This window comes from Aptenodytes forsteri, unplaced genomic scaffold (assembly GCF_000699145.1).
Source record: "Aptenodytes forsteri isolate BGI_AS27 unplaced genomic scaffold, ASM69914v1 Scaffold106, whole genome shotgun sequence".
In the NCBI taxonomy this organism is placed as follows: Eukaryota; Metazoa; Chordata; class Aves; order Sphenisciformes; family Spheniscidae; genus Aptenodytes; species Aptenodytes forsteri.
The window spans coordinates 1,246,583-1,268,613 of NW_008794080.1; the positions used below are offsets into that span (position 1 = coordinate 1,246,583).

Below are 22,031 nucleotides of genomic sequence, written 5' to 3' on the forward strand. Positions count from 1 at the left end.
AATTTTTTACGCTGAGGGTGGTGAAGCACTGGCACAGGTTGCCCAGAGAGGTGGTGGATGCCCCATCCCTGGAAACATTCCAGGTCAGGTTGGACGGGGCTCTGAGCAACCCGAGCTAGTTGAAGATATCCCTGCTTATTACACTAGATGACCTTTAGAGATCCTTTCCAACCCAAACTATTCTATGATTCTTCAGGGCTACCACTGTGAAACTGGAAACAGACTATATCCGTTTGTGTGGTCAATTTGCATTGAATCCATATAATTCATAACGATCTTTGACAGAGGAGAGGAAAGCTGTGGAAAAGATACCCTTTTTACCATGATCTAGTCATTTTTCCATGATCTGGTCTCCACCATTTGGGTTTGCCAGCACTCCTTCTGGAGCCTTCTGATACTGCACAAAACCAAATCCCTCCCCTGATGCCAAACCCTTTCTCCAGCATTGCAGCACAAAGCAGAGCGCTGTCAGTGGTGGCGCAGCCCTTTCACTCCCAAGGGACAGACACATCCCCCACTGTCCAGGCATAATGTTGTTCAGAAGATGCTAATAAACAAACTATCCTTCAGAACGTTATAAAACGATTCCTGCCCTGATACACTCTTAATAACAAGACCAAAAAAAAAACCAAACCCTGCCCTCCTGCTGTCCTCCTTCACTCCTTTCACTAATAGATGCCTTCCATTAAAAAAATCTTCAGTCACGAGAAGAAAATAGGAAGATTAATTAAACATTTGCTATCTAAACGAGTCCCACTCTCAAAAGAAAACATAATCACTTTTATGCAGGAAACCTCTTTGTGTAAACTTATTAAACTTTCAATCATCAGTATACAAGGACATGAGAGAAAAAGAGTGTTATCTGCAGCAGAATTACCTTCCAGTCAATGTTTTGCCATATAAGTGTCTGAGTGCAATGAAACAGAGACCAATACAATGTGAACTCAAAATTAATACGGCATGATAGGACCGAGATTCTGTAATTATTGCCCTTTTAATGCACATTGGGTAGCAGAAACAAGTTCTCAATTATCAAAACGTCTCGGGGGGTGGGAACTAGCTTAGCCATCTTCATTCTACTGTATTACACTTCTTACGTCTCTGCTGGCCTGTATACTTTTTGTCAACTGCCTTAATAGTGATACGAAACACTGCACATTACAGAAAGAAAATTGGGGGGAGACCCTGTTATTTTTTTTTTTTTTACACTTCCCAGCAGTAAACAAAACTGTTTAAAAGGGAAGACCAGCACAGCAAGGTAATGTCTCTTCATAGGTGGATTGTCTCCCAAGCACTCATTCTTCTAATATACAGACATTCAGGTGGAAGTCCTTCAAAGTGTGATTAAATACACACTAAAATATTCTCCTACCTCACAACTTTCAAACATCTTAACATCATATTTAATTTTTATCTTTCAATTTAACATAGGACATATGTTAATCTCTGAAACGAAGTTGAATTTGACCTTGAGACAAGTACTTCAGTTAATTTTACTTCAGTATTGTGTAGGTTACAACATATTTTACCTTGACTATCATGAGGATTTACAGCCAACCATTTCCAATATTTATCAGCTTGTCTGACTTTAATTATAATAAGCATGGAGCTAACTTCAAATACCACATCTATCAGATTAAGTTCTCAGAAGCTCTCAGCAAAGTCCAAGCATGAATGCTAACTAACATAAGATAGTCTTCCTTGCACTACCCATTTTATATCATGCGTTAATAACAGAGTGTTGACTGAACTAGGAGAAGTCAGGGAGAAGAAACTTCATACATCCACTGTATGGTGAAGACAGCGATAACAGGGCTGTCTTAACCTTGGGAAGCCCCTGATAACCCAGTGCTTGGCATACACTATGTTCCATGATGGAAATCATAGATTTTCCATTTCATATACCAGAGGAACAGAGAGGAAAAAGCAAGAACAGAAGAAAATCCTACGAGGTGGTCAGCTCACAGTACTTAAACACACAAACTCCTCCGGGTTTGCCAGGTACTTTATGTTCGCGAATCAAATCACATTACCTACATAGCCTGACCTTGCCAAAATAATTCACTCTCCAGAACAGACCAAACACAACAAATTTAATCTGGGTAGCAGAATGGTAAAGAAACCTACCAGGGCTACACGGAAACAAAGTTATAACTTGAAAAGCTTTATAGCTCTAACAAAAACAGGCGCAACTCATCTCCAGGGGTTTTTGTGGTGGTGGGTTTTTTTTCCATGTATACTTGCAAAGACGGTATACATAGCTAACATTTGTCCTGTGTGCACACAAAGGAACTAGCACAAGCAATTATACACAGTTTCAGTGAAGATACGTTCCTATAAAGCCTGAATGTCATGCATTAGTCCCTGCCCTCCAACGTAGTAGCACTGACTTACTTGGGAACCTGGAAAGCTAGGTGTTGTTTTGCAAAAAAAAAAAAAATTTGCATTTTTTTTCCCCAGAAGATTCACCTTTTTTAATGTGTCTAAATGACACCAAACGAAACTCCTATTCCTACAATATTTTTTCTACGCTACCTCTGTATTTAAAGCTGAATTTCTCATTACAGACTCCAGGTAACTGACATTCATCGATATAAGCACAAACTGCCTTTGCTCTTCGTTTACGCAGATGCAAACACATTTGTATGTATATTGCTCTTTATATGTGTGTGCATAAGTAATGTATATACGTATTACACACTTATATGCAACACGAGAATGTGAATACAAACACAAAAATGCACCCTTTGAAATAGTCTAAGCACATATGTTCATCGGTGTTGTGTGCATATGGGTTTATCCCATTTTTCTCCTATCCCTTACTGATCCTCAAACGTTACCAATTAGCCTCAGCAACAGGTGGCTAGCTGTAAGGACAGACATGCAAAATAAACAGCACTTTCTCAAAAAGCTGGCTCTGCTTTGTTAGCTGCTGTGTCACAGCACCAGCAGCCGCTATCAGAGAGGCATGTCCCTAATTGTGAAGACTGCAGGGAAAGGAAGACAACCAGCTCCTGATTAGCCCCCTGATTAATGTTACCCAAATGACTCCACAGCTTTTCATGTCGGGAGGGAAAGCTCACGAGCAGAAGGAGGACAGAGCCGTAACACAGTCCACAAGTTTTACGTTCCAGTGAAGCCTCTGAAGCAATGTGTGATCACAAAAGGAGAAAGGCAGATCATTTTGAAGGCTCTGACACGCAAGCCTCAGCAACTAAAGTGAGATATAAGCCTCGCTGCATAGTGTGACAGTAGTTATGGCTTCTTACCAATTACTTCTAATAGGGGCGGCTCCATTTCCCCATTGCTGGGTGAAGCAAGTAGAGAGACAAAGACTATACCTTAAATAGACACACTAACTGCAAAGTGTGTGGCTGTCAGATGAACCACAAATGAACACAGAAGCCACTTCAAACTTAATACATACTGATCTAACTTCCTCACCCTTAAAATCAGGAGAACAAAACTGCCTGTAAGTACATTGAGGCCCCTCCTGAAGCTTGTACCTTGGAAAAAAACAACCACTGGTTCAATAATCCCTTGTCTTATTAAGCACTTTGGGTCAAAGTGTCAAAGAGAGGAGGAAGAGCCTTCTCCAACACAAACGCTAACAAATACAACCCCTATTACGAAGTAATAATCAGACTTTCTTTTCGAAACTGATGATAAAATAGGGCCATACCACCTTTTCTATAAAAGTAAGAATTCACAAGAGGCTTGTTTGAAATGTATGAACAACTAGATTTTAGGTTGGCTTCTGTTACTACCATTTTAATAAGAAACATTAGGGGCTGGACTTCAGCTCAATCCTCACCATAGCCATCAACTTCCTTTGTGATAAATATTTATCACTTTTAAAAAGCAAACAAATCTAAAACTGCCCCCACACACACTACCTGACACCTGAACATTTTGGACATTGGAGAGCGACAGAAAAGCTGTGGAAAAGTCACAGTAAGAGGGGTGTGAACATTGCTTGGTCCTAGTATTAGATTTAGAGCTGCTGCAGTCCATGTGATAAATGGAAGGTTATAGGCCATGCATGCAAACCTGACTGATGAGGGCCAAGTGCAAACTACTCTGATGGATAAGAACAAGGTACATTAAAGTCTGATTGACTGATTGGGGTCAGGAATAACATGATTGATGAGGACATTTACATGCAAACATGGCTGGTAGGAGTATATATAAATCCTTCTCCATGAGGATCTGCAGTCTCCTGAGACATTAAACTGATATATGGAAGATTCCCTTAAATTCCAGTAAAATTAAGTTTTGCCACATTTTTTAAAAAGGTCTTAGTAAAAACATATTCAAAAGACAAAATAGTCACTGGACCAAGCACTTAGATGACATTAAAAGCCAATGAAACTTGGTCATCTCCCTGCCATTGGACCTCCAAAAACTTCTCCTTGAGAATTAAATAAAGTTCAAAGCATAGAGGTGAAGCATCTTGCCAGCTTCTGTGGTCTTTAAGTTTAAGGACTATTTTGGCTTCATTTTGTTTTAAACATATGACATTTCATATCAACAGGTCAAGTTCTGAAAGAGCCACCCACAATAAGACAGGCTGTAGGGAGATTCTGGTGCCTGACAACATGGCTACGTCCTACAGAAGATTTTCTAATGAAAAACTTGCTTATGGATGCATTTACATGTTTCAAATAAATAAACTAGGTATTAACATCACACATTGCCATTTCTATACAATTACCACAATAATTAACAGCAATAAACACTAACTGTTTAAAATCCTTCTTTCAGATCATTATCACCAGAATCTTTCCTTTTTCCTTAAAATAAATAAATAAAAAAGGATATTCTTCCCTAACAAAGCATCTCTTTAGCACATAAAGAATTAGCTAAATAAAAAGCAGCCATCCTCCCACCCAAGACATATGGGAAAACAAAGTTATTTGCATATATCCCCACAGGTCTCCTTTTGCTTGCCAATTTCCAGTCTTTAAATCATTATTAAGGAAAAAAAACATTTCGCTGCTGATTTTTGTTAGCATGTTTTGCTAAAGAGAATACTCAAATCAGTATCAATTCCTCAGCAGCATTTCAACCAAGGGATTTTTTTTTTTTTTTTTCCAGTTAGGTGGGTGACATAAATAAGAACATTCAGGTATACATTGATCTAAACATCTCCAGAATCACTCACATTTACACACAAAAGCCATAGGTATTCTTACCGCATCATATTCTAATAAATCCATGGCAAAAAAAGTGTCCCTATAGATTCTGTTGGAGCAATACTTGAAAAAGAGCAGTGAGAACAAATAAGAGGAAATTTGACTAAGCTTTTTGTTTTCTAAACAATCGTTCAGAATCCCCAGATGGTTCTCCTGATGTTCTAACACTTAAGCTTTCATCGTTATTAAGAAACAAAGATCTAATTAGCTATTGTTTTGCTAGATAGCAAGGGTAATCTTTCTTCCTACATTAATATTAAAAACCTGCAATGAAAATGCACTCCTCTCCTGCAAAGGGTCAGAGCTTCTCAAATACTCCCCCTGCCCCAGATGATTATTAGTTTTGTGAGGATTTTCCTTTCCCTCAGGTGGCACTGCCAGCCCTTCCACAGCAGAAGGGTCTCAAATTTGTCTGGTTTTACTATGAAGTGATTAATGGCCACAGTGCACAGAAGAATTAATTTCATGAAGTCCCAAGTGAAGGAAAAGGCCACCTTCAGAGGAATTAAAAAAAGAAGTGAACAAGAGAAAGGTAGATCTTGCTTTAACCACGACCAAATTCAAATTTTTTTTGGCAGACCATAAGACAGCACAGTGACTACTGTAGACCGAGGTTTTTAGAACTCTTTTAGAGATGGTTTACTCCATCCCAATCCATTATACAAAATAACAATGAGGCTTCCTGACATTAGCTGAGGAAGATGAAACACAGAAGATTAATTAACACACAAAAGGGATTAAACACTGGAACGTTAGAAACAAACCCTTCTCTGAGCAACGGCAATAATGAGTCCTGTAACTTTGTGTCTGATGTTTGGATTACCTCATGTTTAACAATGTCTGATTAAAGCTTTTAGTACCCTTGAATCTTTTATAAGACCCTTTTCTTTTGGGATTCCCTGGTGTCGAACCTAACCGAGTGCCTGCTGCTGCTGGGTTGATTCTTTGCTGTCTAATAGTTTGCAGTTGAGTTCACAGTGCAACCTTTGCACAGCAGGAATTTGGAGCGCTCTCTTGTATTGACCACCTATTTTTTCAAAACGTATAGAAAAGGCTTGAGGCCTCTGCCATATTAGATTTATTTGAAACTGGTCAACAAGATCAACATTATTCAGAACACAAGCAGACTGACAGATGATCTCACACATACAGAGTGTAATCACAGATGCCGTATTTTTTCAGGAACCAAGTAAAATTCAGCACAAACTGAACAATTCAGTCCTTGCGTACGTGTAGACAGCCCATTCTGCACACAGCTATATGTGTTTCGATTTGAGGTTATATTTAGCCTTTACAGTCCCTGTATTCAGTCTAAAGATAGAGCACTTGGCACGTGCTTGTGTTTTGCAGGATAGGAGCCGATACTGTTTCAGGGGCCTCTGGCATGGGTGGTATCAGGCTCTGTTGCTCAGAAGTGCCTCATGCAGGCGTTTCCTCACATCAGGCAGACCTTTCTGCGGCAGTATTCAAACCCAGGAGTCATTCTGGGTATTTTGGATAGGCTATAAATTCTCCAGTTCCCTTCCTGTGATTACTCATTTATATCTGGATTTCAAGGAGACTATTCACTCATTTAAAGTTACACTGGTACATCAGTTCTTGCATAATTAGAGAAAAAGAAGGTAATAAAGTTTTCATCTTTATTTTTTTATTATTTAAGCCAACCCAATCCAGATTCTTTAACTTAAACAAGAAAATAGGTCTCAGTCTACAAAACAAACTTCCTTCTCTCCTTCCCCCCAAAAGTGAAGTTTTAGTTAATTTTTACACTGTATTTTTTTAAATGTACTGCAATGAAGTTGCTGAGTTAGTGAAATTAAGCCCTTCTATCACCTTCACTACATGAGCTAAGCTCATAAAGGGAAGCAGACAAATCTCACTGTTAGCTTTGTAATTTTCTCTCTTGCCACTTAAGTCTAGTAAGAACTTTTTCAATCACATCATGTTATAAACCATCAAATGATCTTCTGATGCAACTGTCTGAAGAGGCCCTAAATAAATTATTGTTGACATAACCAAAAAACATTCAAGATTTCTATTATTGCTAATTAGCTAATTTTCTGTCTGTTACCACTCTTTGACATAACCAAAAAACATTCAAGGTTTCTATTATTGTTAATTAGCTAATTTTCTGTCTGTTACCACTGCACAGCAGAAGTTACTAAACCAGATCCAAAGTGAACTGGCTGAATTATAGTAATCCAAACAGGAAGAGGACGGTCTGAGATTCCACCAAAACCCACTTCCATTCCCTAGTGACATGACATTACTGCCATCACACCAACGTAACGTCTCCCCGCAGCCAGTCCGTGGTTACTGAGAGGGTGGCTGCACTTGCCAAGCTCACCTGTCTCTGGGGTTCCAACCCCTTCTGCTACCGTGATTTGGAATTTTGTTCCTTTCTAATGGTGTAAGTAGGATTTGAGAGAAAGAAAACTTAAATACATCTGTCATCAGTACTCAGTCAACCCCACTAATTGGCCAATAACCCAACATTTAAAGTGTCCCTCTTTCTTGGTCTCCCACCCTTCCCGCTGCAAGGCTGCCCTTGTTATTCCTGTTTTAATACCGTAATATACTGCTTCACTTAATTACAGCTTGCCCAGACTTATATGGCTGCACAAGATGGGAGAGAATAAAAGATATAAACCACCACAAAGACTCCCACAGACACTACTTTGTACAGCAGAGACAGAGTATATCACCAAATATTGCTTGCTAAAGGGAGAGCGCACTTTGGGCACCAGAACTGTCATTTGGAGTCAAATATCTGCAGTCCAAACTTTTTTATTTTTTAATAAGGTCTGATAATCTCAGATATACTACCATACAAGGTAATCATAACACAGCATCCTTAATGCAGAGCAACAGGGAAGATCTTCACTCAAAATTAAAGCACACTGCTGTTCCTTCAGCCAACAGGTTTTCTATTACACCACAAGCGCCTGGTGGGGTATCCAGTTAGGTGTTGGTGCCCAGGCTGCGCTGACTTATTAATACAATGTCAGAATTTGACCTTTAATTATTCTTTCACAGCAGGGGGGATTCATATTCCTACTGACAAAAATAAATGGAAGAAAGACCGTTCCTTCCTGTAAAGATTCTGTCATGTGAAGGATAAAGGTGATTACAGAGAAGGGTTGATCTAGTTAATGGATTATTCCTTTCTTAACAAAGTACCCTTGGTGTTATAACATGGCTTTTGGAAGACAAGATATATCTTAATTCCTGTTAATGGCAATGTCAAATATTAATATCAGTGGGCCAAAGCAAAAGGACTTTCAAAATCACTGAGGGGTTGCGTTAGGACAAATGAGATCTCTGGGTTATGGTCCGTTATGCAAGGAAGGCATTTTCTATTTCAGGGAGTGAATATTTCTTGGTCTTCTGGTATAAACATAACAACCATTCTTCCATGGCATAGTTTCTCTATTCTCCTCACTCCACATGGGTGCTTTGCCAGGAAGATATTTTGCTGATGATATAAGCAAATGGTGGCCAGAGGCAGACCAGAGGAAGTCACGATCACATTGGAAATTAAATTCAAGCCAACCAGAATTGGCTTGACCATATACCAGAGCTGAATTACTATCCTGAGTTCCCTTCCACGTCTGCTATGCAACAGCTGAAGATTTATCCAGCCAAAGGTTCGATTCTTACTGATAGATGAGACAGGCTGCTGGGAAAGGGGGACCATCAGTACTTCCTGACCCCGTAAGGCCTTCCAAATCGATGAACCGAACTACTGCCTCCAACTGCTGTTACAGCAGCTATGTTTCCATTCAGAGCTCTCCCATCGCAGGGAATCATCAATGAAATTATTGTGAGGGATGTCCCCACTCAATTTTCGTCTCTTTCTTGAAGCCCTCCACAATTCTCCCATATGTTTTTCTTAGAAACAGCCTATTTGGGTCTTGATTACTAAAGCGAGAGATATGAAAACAAAATATCCAGTATTAAAAAGGATCTCCATAGGAATCAACGTTCCCCAGTAATGAGACTAATCCTATTTAATCAATTTGTACACAGAAAATAATGCATTATTTCCATTTAAACAAATGCTATAACAACATGATGAATATTAAATCACTCTCCAATGGAACTCAGACATCCAGATTACATTCCTAATGGGCTCTGACTCTGAATAATCCAAACTGCAAAGCCTTTTTTCCTCTGCTTTGTATTTAATTCTTCATAGTCTAATGATACATTTGCTTCTAAAATGATTGAAGTAACTCTTAAAATAACTCCCAAAGCAACAGATCTAAACATTAAATACACCAAAATGTGAATGCAGAAGGCACAAAAGGCCTGCACAGCACAATTCAGGGAAGAGCTAAACTGCCACCTTTGCACGCCTCTGGCCAGGAAGGGAACCTTGCGTAGCTGCGTACAGCTAGCTAGACATTCAAAACAAGTTTCAGAACCTTACTGAAATCAAAGAAAGATGCCTAGTTTATAGTCACACAAATATCTTAGCAGTCCAACGCTCCCCACGTCTGCAATTTTTATACAATGGAACAAGCACAGCTACCTTATCTTGTAGGAGGATGCATTAAACTGTAAATTGCTCAGATGCTATGATAAAAGAACCTCATTAAATGGATAGTTTAATATAAAGTCATAAAGGTAGTGTATAACAGATGACTCCAGTATTGACTAAGTGTACAACTTGGGGTTCTGCTCTGAGCCCAGACAACTCCAAGTTCTTTGAGATCCGCGTGGTTGAGGGAGTTTCACATCAACTACTTCCTGAAGAGAGGGAGCATCGAGATGGAAACTTGTACAGTACGAATCCCAAGAGTGTTTCACTGACGGGAATTCACATTTCTTCATTTTCTACCATTTCCTGATTTAGTAACCTCCTAGGCAGACTACGTAACTTATCTTTGTTTGCATTCACCTTCACCTGAAAAATCAATCAAGCTTTGCTTACCGTTCTTGATCATTGCCCCTTTTTTTTCAGCTAAGGAAAAGTATCTTGCTTTTCTCCTTGCTGTTACAAAATAAAAGATTGTCTTGCATTTCCATGAGGGCTAGGAGAATGGCCCTTGTGTTTGTTTTAATTCACAGTATGAATGATACTTATTTCATATTCCACAAAGATCACTGCAGTTCAGACTATTTACAGTCTTAACTTGTATTTTCAGAAAAAAAAGAAGAAAAAAAAAATTGTGGCTTTACATTTAAATGCAATCTTGGATTGCACGGATCAGATCTTTCCAGTTGCCGGATGTTGAACAAAAGGCTGGTTCTGTCTAATAATTTTGCTACATTATATATACACAAATGTAGTAGTCTGCCACTTTACAAATATATGAATATATCACAAGCATATGAGTACTGTGCAGGAGTGGTAACAGCACATATTTGTTGATAGCCACACAATATGTAGAAAACCATTTTGACCCTCAGGGCTCTATAAAAATTATATTCCCCACCATACTTTTCCTCTAAAAAGATTTCAGGAGTTTTACATTCATTATGGTGCTCAAGATTAATCCCTTCTATGAAGACAATGACTAACAATGTTATCTCTTCTCTAATGTACTCAGTCACCATGCTTCGCAAGCAGAGGAGAAACAAAAAGAATCCTTCAGAGTACATTCATTCACTGTTTATCATTGATCAGCAGAGAGAAGGAATAGTCCTGGCCAAAGCGCTAGCCCCAGCCTATGGAAAGGGTGCTGAAGAAAGCCAGCAAACCCACAAAAAAGCTTAGCCATAAGAAAAATAAATAAATAAAACACAGTATCTAAATACAACAAGTGTGAGAAGGAGAAGGATTGGGATTTCTGTCTCCATAAGGAAGACACAAAGCAGTGATGGGAAGCCACACCGACTCTTAATTGGGTAAAACAAAAAAGAAACCGTTTCCATCCAGGAAGGAAGCCAGAGAAGTCCTGCCCAGAGTGGCATCAGAAAGATTACTGGGGGGACTGGGCAAAGGCAGGAATGGAGCAGAGGAAATATGTTTCCTTGATTCCATATGTGAACTCATGTATACATTAACACACATACGTATGTAAATATATACACACTCCTTTACCACTTTCCTTAAAATCCATACATAAATATATGTGTGTGTGTGTGTGTATACATATATATGAATTCTCTCCCTCTCCCCTACCACTTTCCATGAAAGACAATAGAGACTGGGAACTTATTCACCAAAGTTCACTGCATATTGAGATGTCTGAATATATTTTCTCAGAATGATGGTGTTACTGCCTGAAGCCCTACATACATCTGCCAGGACAGACTTCTATTCTGCTGCTGTTCAATTTCCAGCTATGCATCTACCAAACAATTTCTAAATGGATGTATATAAACATTCACTCTCTAACAAATGTGAACTAAAGAGACTCCCTTCTGGAATTAGTTCCTCAGATTCCCTGCTCAAGTACACCAAATCATCCTTACATTTCTCCCTGTCATTTTCACATGCCCGAACAAACAATTTAGCCTTATGCCATGGCTTGAAAAGTCAAGAGATTCAAACTACCATCAGTCAGGGAAAGAAAGTCCAAGAACTTAGGACCTTCTGCAGATGACATCTACAATTTTCAAAGACCTCACTGTTCAAAATGAATTAATTTGCACCCTCCGGTTCCAGGCTGCTGAACTTTGCACTTTCTTTAGACAGCGTGTGCTGTATTATGAAACATTTCTCTGTTTCAGAATATAAAGGGGAAAAAACAGAGTCACCAATAGCCACTAGTTTCTGCAAAGTTGAGCCTGGAGACTGTTCACTAAAATGTTACAATGAGTTGAAAAAGAGGCAGTACGGAATGCACAATGAGTGCTTTCAGGGCTAGATTAATAATCACTTTTGACCAGATGACTGAGCTGAAAAACTGGCGGAAACCTGCTTCTGATAAAGCCTTTAATTTTTTCATGAGCGTCCCCCCAGATACATACTTCTGAAGTCTTTTAAAATACAAACTGATTTTAAAAATAACTATTTGAATAAAGAGCACAAGCCTTCTGTTTTGAAAATGTCACTCCACAGCATTTTGAATTTTTCAAAAGAACCTGCATCCTCTCTTCGCAAAACATTTTTCAAACTATTTGAAAGGTCAAAATTATTTCCTTAACTTGCCTTGAATTTATGAGCAAGACAAGCTGCCTGAAACTGCCCAAACTCTTTGTCCAAAGATGTCTGACTGGCTTCTGCTACCACTGAACTTCCAGGTAGGCTATGATAGCACTCATTCAGAATAAAGGCCTTACCATAACTTTAAGATCATTTGTATATCATATCAGGCGTTGCCCTGAAAGTATTTAGTGAATAGCTTTTATGGGAAACAACCTCTGTCCACTGCTCTCACACCCTGCTAGGAATTATGGGGGGGTTAGAGAGGGGGAAGTCTTACTTCTGCTATTAGCATGCTTACTCATATACCTTAAAAATCAAAGTGCTAAAATTAATTTATAAGTAACAATTTGAAGTGAAATTTACTTTCTTTAATTACATTGTGTTATATACTGCGATGCATTACTAAATAAAAAATACTATCAGAAATGACAAAAATCCATGCTTAATTTAAGTAGGCCAATTACTTTAAGTGCTGCTACAGTCAGAAAAGTGATTCAAGGATAAATATGGGAACACACAATGCCATTTCTTCAATAGCTTCCAGATCAAATTCAATGTAAAAGTCAAAAGGTCAATTTTTTTTCCCTCTACCCCATGGCATCACAAACTCCCCATAGGACTTGGAGAACTTGGTTGAATTCTTTCTTTCCTGGCATTCTCTGCAGCAGCAATGATGATTATACATTACGTTACGAGACATACTCTTTTCACAGGAAAGTCTTCATTTTTTCCAGGTAGAAATTGAAGATTTTATATTTGTCTGGAGTCTAGAAATTCAGCATCCCTAGTTATGCATGAATAACTAGGTGGTGCAGAATTTGTGTAGAACAGAGGATTCTGTTCTTTGTTGGATGAAAAGGTGCTTAGGCCCAGTCTATTCCTCCCTTTATCATCTTATACCGCAGCACCTGTGACAGAGGTATCCACGGATTCCCTCCCTAAATCACTGCTGTTGCAGATTGATGACCATAAAGAAGTTACGTTTCTCTGTAGCTGGCTGCTTAAATTCTATACTTTTTACTATTCAAACACAGCAATCCCAATTCAAGCTTTTCTGCGACAGTTCCAGCTGGGATGCTCCAACCAACTGAAAAAAACAGGTATTTTTAATAACACATGCAAACTCAACCGTACAGCACATGCAGAAAAAGTCTAACACTTTCTGGTAGTGTCAGATTTGCTGAACGGGCAAATACCAACACACATGCAGTTGGTTCAACACTTCTCAAGCGCCAGATTCCCTGTATTTGCATTAAACAAGACATGCTCACTGGAAAAGCCTGTAGAGAAATATGGCAGCCCTAGTGATGCAGAAGTGGTTGTCTGACAGCTGAAATAATGACGCAGAAAGCAGGAGATAACTTGTTATACTGACAAGAATAAAAGAAATCTTAAAGACAAAGTAAAGCAAGTAAAATGAAAGTAGCTTATGTGCAAATGTTCTACTTTGCTTTTGTCGTGGCAGCCAATGCTTTGCATCACAACTGATTTGCAGTGTTACACATGGATCATGTAAAAGCATGCATTTCTTAATTTTCATTGCTATCTTCCTTTACAGATTAAATAATTGCAAGAGTAGTGGCCTGCACAAAGGGACCTTTACAAAGAAGAGACCATTCCAGGATCAATAGCTAGCTGTAAAACCACTGATAGCATAATTCCTGTAACTTCTAATGAAGTGTGAGGCCCTTGACAGGTAGGACTCAGAAATAAAACTGCCATGTAATTGCTGTAGGAAACAAAACTTCCCATGAAACTCATCACATTGAAAACCAAGTTCTTTCTACACAGCAAGATTCATCAGGAACCATTCAAAATTAGTGTGGCATCAATGATCATAATGAAAAAACAGTCTCTAATCTTAAAAAAAAAAAATTTGAAGATAATTTATAAATCAGTAAATTGTGGGTTTGTTCCCCCCCCCCCGGGGAAAACAAATCCCACAACAAAAGTTTTTCCCCCCCCCCCCCCCCCCGTAGGAACAAAGCTCCATAGATAGATTTGAAAGGTCCAAAATTCTTCAAAAGTTTCTTCTGTAAAACTTTTGTACAACACTTTTCTTAACCAGACAACACTCACTTATTGACTCCAAAAATGAAGAATTAAATATTACAGCGCTCTTTCACAGTTCATTGTGAAAAATTCTACCATTTTCATTGACAAAACTGGGTCATAAAAAAACCTGTTTTGTCTTACTTTTTGTAATACGGGTATGTGTGCATGTATGTAGGAAAGCAGAGACTTGATATAACTACAAAGACAAGGTGTTTTTCAACAGTAAGATTAACCTAGTGAAAACATAGCTATTACTCACATTTCTCTTCAGAAATATGACTTGGTATTCCTCATTGTTTTCATTTTCACATCCAGCTTCCAAAATCCTTCTCAAATCCTTCCTCTAGCCATACATCTGTTTATTTTCTCACCCTAGAAGCACACTTTCAACTGTTTATTACCCAACCTCATCTTACTGTGGGCAGCACTCACTGCTTTTAACCTACAGTCATTTTAGAGCTTGGTAAGATTCTTTATGAAACTTGCCAGGCTACCAATTTTTCTGTCAGAAAATTTGATTACTGATGCTTCTACCTCCAGGAGGTCGGCAAAATAAAACATTAAACTTCCCAGCAAGCCTTTACACACTGATGCAATGGATGTAGAGGCACAAAAGATGCTCCTGTAGAGGAAAAAGCAACTCAAAACACATCAGCGCAGCTGAAGCTTTTTAGGATGACACAACAGATCTGATTTCTGTTGCAGGTTCTTTAACAGGCAGGTAGACCTGGTTCCACAGAGTACTGTCTGACAGCCACTGACAAACTTAGGGTCAATTCATTTTTTTCCCCAAAAAAATTAATGTCAAATACCATGATTTAGCACGGGATTTTCATAAAGACATTTAAAGTAAAATAATGCATTTAGCATGACCCTGGTCCCTTGAGCTCTTCCTGGAATTGCCTTATTCCTGAACATGCCACCTAATCTGTTGCCTAAAGAATTTCTAAATAAATTTCAAACACCAGTTCAGCCACACTGGGAGGAAGGTTTTTCTTTCCATTTCACAGATGGGAAAGTGAAGCATACAGGGGCTAGAAAGCCTTCTCAGGTTGACATGGCAAACAGCAGGGACAGAGAGAGGGCTCAGATGGTCTCATTCTGGCCTTGAGCTCCAACACATCAGCAAGAGAGGAGACTTGTCTTCTCTTAGCTATGACTGACTTGAATTGCTATAGTGCCTAGCCATCATTTTCATATCAGGCAGCAGTCTCATCAGCAGAAAGCTCCCATTGTGATCAATGGGGAGTAGATTTCCGTGCATCTTCTGAAATTATGCGCAAACCACAAATGAGAGAAGTGGAAAAACAAGGGCTGAGTCATGAAGATGCAATATCTATATCAACCCTTATCTTTTCTTATACAAATACAGAACTGTATGGATACGTATCGGCTGACCCTTCCCCCATTGGCACTGCTCAGCAGAACAGCGCATCATCGAGAAGAGTTTGAATGCTGCGACTATCAAGTCTGAGGTCTGTGAAAGGTCACTTCTCCAGAATCAAGCTATTACCCATTTCTTGCTATTATCCATTTCTTCACCACAAGTGACAAAACCTAAAAGCTGGTTTCATGTTAGATGGAATGCCACAGTTTGTACCCTGCTTCTACCATTTCCTTTTAGCAATCTTTTTCTTTAAAACTTCCTCATCTTTCCTGTGAAATCTCTCAATTTCTTGTTACAGAATTTAAGGCATTTTACTGGAAAGGACCATATTCTTTCACTGAAGATGTGCATAGAGACTTCTATCTGTAGCTTCAGTGTAAAACAAGTCATATTTTATTGTAACACAACAATATTAAAGTGCTTGTTAGGCTGTTCAGTGACTACTGTGTATTTCTAACTGCCAAGTCTGTTACTTTTCCTTAATTTAGCCAGTGCAGAAATTATAATCCAAAATCTATGTCTGATAAGGGACAAGTAGTTCATGAGGTAAATAATTTTCAGCTCCAGCATAGCACAGCATTACTATAAACATGGGAATTCTTTAAATTGTGTAATGTTATTTTGTCTTGAGAAAGCCTGACAGTTTCCACAAGGAGGACACCAAAGGATTGGCTGACTTTTAGAGATCAGCAGATGGACAAATTAAAACATTACTCAAGGGAATAGTATAACTTCCAGGGAGCAGGTAGAGAAGGACCATTTATTACAGTAAACCACAAAAGCCCAGCGCTGGAAACTCTCCGTAATCATAAACGTGTTCTTCAGGTGACCTTCCTCCTCATGGCCAGCAGTCAACTCCTGCACATTGAGCAGCGAAGTGTCGCCGGAGATGCGTAAGCACGGCCCTGCTGAAGCTAACTAATGAGGGCAATGAGCGTGCCCTGGGAGCCAGGCTGCTGTTCTTGAGCTCAGCGTGCAATATCCTGGGAACTAGGTTATTTATCCCCTATTCACCGATGCCTGCCCAGAGCTAGCAAGGTTCAGTTGGCTTCTTTACGGAAACTCCTCCCACCAAATTCTTATGAAAAAAATCCTTCTAGTGGAATTAGTGTAAGATGGTTGTCGCATCCGAGAGGAAGAGGAGAGGAAACAGCACATGGGCAGCTGCAGTACACAACACACTCTCCACTGGAAGGAGCAGAATGCCTGTGGCAAATTTCCATCCCCTTTTAGTGTCTGTCTTCCTGGTACAGACTGAAGGTCAGTCTGTGGTAAATGGAAAAGATAAATTTGATCATAACTGAACTTACAGAGTATGTGAATTAAGGGTTTCGGGATTTGGTACCGAGATATTCACCCTTTGCAGAAAAAGGCAAAGAAACACAGATGTACTACTGGAATAAGTGATACCAAAGTTCAGCAACCAAGTTTGTTACCAGGGAAAATGGGTGATAGCAGTTTGTACACAGAGCACCTGGGCTGTTACCAGGGCCAGGATTCCCAGGGGCTGAAAGATCCCTGACTCAAGCAGCTTTGGAAGGTTAAAGCTACAAATCAGCAGGAGAGAAACAACAGTAACTATAAAAGGATGTTTGGTAAGACATCTTTTTAAGATTTTTTTTTTTTTCATTCTTGGAAATAACTGTTAGAATAATTTGAACTTTTTAAGCCCAATCCTCTCCTACATAGCAACTTTCTCATCACTACCAGAAGGCCACCAAAAGAACACCTACCATGTACCTTGTGGTTTTTGCTTTCAAAGCATTCACTGGTCAAGCGTTACATAGGACAGTAATTACATGACAGTTTATTTGCTGGGTTGCTAGATTTCTTAGTCTACGGATTAACTTGACAAGTATCATGGCAGCCTTCTCATGCTTAAAATAATTCTATATAATTAAAAGGATGTTACAGCCTCAGTTGGATTTCCCACTTAAAATCACCCTCATCATCTTCAATCTGTCTGTTGAAGGAACAGCAAGTGACATCTCAAACAACTGAGAACAGAAAGCTGCACCCAAGACTTTCAGAACTCATTTGAGCTCAGGACCCTTTGCAGAGCCTTTTTGTTTTGTTTTTTTTTAAACCAGGAGTAGTCCAACTTCAAAACCAAAGATGTTATTTCTCTCTGATTCACCACTGAAAATCTGTCATTATACAGGGAGAATGCAAATAAAGATCTATTCTGCAGTTGTGGAAGACTGTATAAAATCTTAACTATATGCTCAGATACACATAAGATTATTTTTCCAACTGCAATTTAACCTTAATTTCCTTTCTTTGTATTCTATTCATAGTAAGTCACCACACGAAAAGCTTACTCATCACATTTTAAACCAAAAGTGTCTGCAGGGTTTTAAAACATATCATTGAAAATTTATTTTCCCTGTTACAGATCCTATAACCATTACAGATCCTATATCCTAAGATGAGAGTGCTGAAAATACTGTGAGTTAAACATATGGAACAGTGTTCATATCAGTACTCCGAGAGATTCTTTTTTTTCATTGATTCTTTACACCCATCATAAGGTACTAAATTTGCTTGGGCAGAGACTCCTTTTCCTCAAGTTTCAGCCAAAAGTAAAAATTTTGTTGAAGGAAATGCATCAGATGTAGTGAAAATGCTAACTCTACCTTTTGGTTTAATGCCAGGAAGTATATCACTGTGAAATTTAGTCCAAATGGAGAATAGTGTGAGGAAGCATGTGAAAAAAGAAATGGTAATAGTTATTGTGAAAATTAATTTTTAGAGAACAGTATTCAGCTTTGATAGAAAGTGTTTTCTGGGAATGGGTAGAGGCTGTGTTGAACTTCCTTGCACAGCTACATGACCCCTGCCAATCAATGTCAACACTTTATTAATATTTTACTGAAAAAGTGTGAGATGATTCAAACTTCAGCTGTCTTGGTAGGTGTTGCTAAGCAACTTTGCTGCTTGTCTGAGAACTAGTTTTCACAGCAACCTTTCCTTCAAACCAAAGACCTGCATCCACTTGAAACACTTTCCCCTTTGTCAATGAAGAATGCAGGAAGTTACATTCCACCCCTCTCTTTATATTTTCCTCTCCATCTCCCAGTTAAAAAGAAATCAATTTAATAGTGTCTGAAATTCTCCACTTTACTTACCATAGTCACTGTCATAAAACACTATGAATTTCTGCCACCGCAGCTCAGTGACCAGTTTCAGCATAACATCATTGAGGCGAACCGGTGGTCGGGCGGCCAGCGTGTACTCCTCCTCCTCCAGGCTGGGGTTCAGGTGGCAGGCGGTGCGTGGGGAGCCTCCTGTGTTGCGCTGTACAAAAAGGTGTGGGATGTGCATGGCATCCGTCAGGGACTGCAGGGCGTTGGCCGAGGCACAACCAGTGGACGTCACTAAGGCTAAGATCCCCAGGGTCATCAAGTCACAGGCTGGAGAAGACAAGAAATAAAGCAGGGTTAGAACAAGCTCAACAATTCCTTTGACCAATCTAGATGCTAAGGAGGGAGCAAGAGAGGCTTTACCCTTGCCATTAACACAGAGCTGAAATGATTTACACTACAGTACCAGCCGAAGCCTTTCAGTTAGGTCCTACACCTTTACAGTAGGAGACGGTATCTGCAATCTGTACTGATCAGACAAAGTTGAAGACAGATAACATTACTACTGTCATTTCTTCAGACAGGAGCCGATGCGGATGGAGATTGTGGCCCTTGCTTCAGGTCATTCCTGGTGGAAGCAGGAACTGAACTCCGGTCTTTTAAAACCCACTTCATTGCTTTCACCTCTTAATCTTTGTTACGCACATTGGATGAAGACTTTGGATGATAAAGAGCAATTTCTTTCAAGGATTTGTCTTATACAACAGAGTTTTGAAGGATTTTTAAATTGATGAAAAAACATTTGCTGTGTCTCAGAGCAATGAAGAAACAGCAAAGGCACTCAGAACAAAGGCAACTCACGAATGACTAAACAATTATTAACAACACTGTAGCTGTCTTTAAAAAGATCTGGAAAAGCACCTACCATTTAAAAACACAGCATACACATTTGAGCCCATCGGCTTTTGAGAATAAAGCATTAGGTGAGTTTGACACACAGGACATGCAGGCTGGGCAGAGCCCTGGGCAGCCTTGCTCTGCTGCTCAGGACATCCAGCAGCCTCTCGCACGGCTCGCTCTTCCCAGGACTCCTCCGGGTAAGACTCCCTGATACTCAGCTGGGGTTGGAAAATGTTTCCAGCCAAGGCCGCCAGCTATAACTCAGCAGCTATTTAGTCAGTGGTGGTGGTAAGACTGTAAGACTCTAAGGCAGCTGCTGATGCCCATTTTTGCTAGCCCTCTTGAATAAGCAGCAGCAAAGTTGGCCCCAGCTCGCTCAGCACAGCGAGCGCTCATAGCTTAGCGCCGCACCAGCCCTGAGGGTCCCCCGGGGGCACTTGGCACTTCCTGCTCCTCTCCTCCTTTGAAGAGGGCTGGGGGCAAGAGCTCAGGGTTTCAGTAGCTGTTTCAGTCCCCAAGCAACCACCTGCACAAGCACAGCCTGCCCCAAAGAAACCAGCCGCTCTGCTTCCCCAGGACAGAGGCCCACCATAATCAAGCCAGACAGGAGGTGACTGGAGATGCTCCACAGTCCTGCTGCAGTCTACGTGAGCTTGCTAACAGTGGATAAACGAAAGAGCCTCTGGGGTGTAATTCAGAGCCCCTCCAGGACACGCACAGTAGCTGAGCAGGAAATTCAGCTTCCAGCTGGAGAGGGGAGGCTGCCTGCGCTGGTGCTTCCCCCGTACAAGGTGACTGCCTCGGCACGCGAGAGAGCGGGCTGCCCACGCATGGCACCTGCTGGGGGACTGCCGGGGCATGCGTCGGGTCTGGTAACGCAGGAGAGATGCTGCCACCCTGTTACTGGCCCGCCACCTCTGATCTCCGGTGGAAATGGACTGAGCGGAACGGTAGAAAAACGAACACAATGTGTTAAAAGGATTTATTTTTCCTCCTCTAAACACTTTTAAGTGTACCTCCACTTTCAGAGGCCAAAAAGTCAAAGGGGCTGGACAGGTTATGAATAATTAACAGTTAATTATCAATTAATATTAATTACATAAAGCCACAGTAATTAAATACATAAAACTGTTTCTAATGCAACCAATGAACCGTTTCACCAAATATTTTCTTAGACCAGACAGAAAATAAATATATTTCACTTTGATATGGGATAACAGAAAAAAAAAGTTTGATCTTCTCTATGCACAGAACATTCAACACGTATCTCAATGCAACAGAGAAAGATGAAGTGCTTTTGAAATTATTTCCTTGATGGTCTTTACAATAAACATATGTCAGCTGCATTATCTAAATTTACTCTGTGTTGATTATAGTTATATGAAGTAGTTCTTTGTTTTTCCTGAGAGCTGACCTGATTTAACAGCAGGGAGGTATTACATTTGCCAACTGGGAGACCCAGGTTTGGGAACAGATTTGATTTCCCAGGCTTCTTGCCAGAGAAAACGGAACATGTCATACAGGTAATTTATTTAGTCACAGTAGGGGAGGGAACAGAGAAGTGGGAACAGAGGGAGAGAACAGCAGAACTGAGCTATAAACCCCTGCAGAGATCACCAACCAGTGAGCTCTGCTGTCACCGAGGGTGAGAGAAGCAAGCCACACGGGTCTGTAGAAGGAACAATTTACTTGCAAAGCAGACAGAAGGAGAGAAAAAACAAAGCCCTTTCTGATGGAAGGCTGCATTCAGAGAGTCACTTATTTGTGGAATATAGAGCTGATCACCAGTTGTATAACGAGAGAACTTCATTCAGCGGTTGACACTAATCAAAAGCTGCTCGCTTATTAGCAGCAAAAAGACCAGAGATACAAGAGACCACAGAAAATGGGGCCCCTTATGTCCCAGCACAGCCCACCAAACACAGCTGAAATATCTCAGCAAAGACTGTTTTGGTTGAGGCATTCTCCCAGTGTTTTGTAGTTTGTGTCAATGGGTTAAAATGAAGAATTAGTCAATACGCTTCTACAATCTGATATTTTGTCAATTGATTATGTTCTCCCTGAAAGCACATGCTACTGTCCTGGTTTTGGCTGGGATAGAGTTAGTTTTCTTCCTAGTAGCTGGTACAGTGCTGTGTTTTGGATTTAGGGTGAGAACAATGTTGATAACACACCGATGTTTCAGCTGTTGCTGAGCAGTGCTTACACTAGGCAAGGGCTTTTCAGCTTCCCATGCTCTACCGACTGAGCAGGCTGGAGGGGCACAAGAAGCTGGGAGGGGGCACAGCCAGGACAGCTGACCCAAACTGGCC

The 22,031-nt window shown here is 40.1% G+C and overlaps 1 protein-coding gene across 1 annotated transcript in view; it reads right to left on the bottom strand.

Moving 5' to 3' along the window:
• The window catches only part of GRID1 (glutamate ionotropic receptor delta type subunit 1), a 580,739-nt gene that overhangs the window by 334,403 nt on the left and 224,305 nt on the right, over positions 1–22,031 (bottom strand). The window contains exon 5 of the mRNA XM_019470222.1: positions 18,865–19,149. Within this exon, the coding sequence (XP_019325767.1) occupies positions 18,865–19,149 (285 nt within the window). The remainder of the gene's footprint in view (positions 1–18,864; positions 19,150–22,031) is intronic.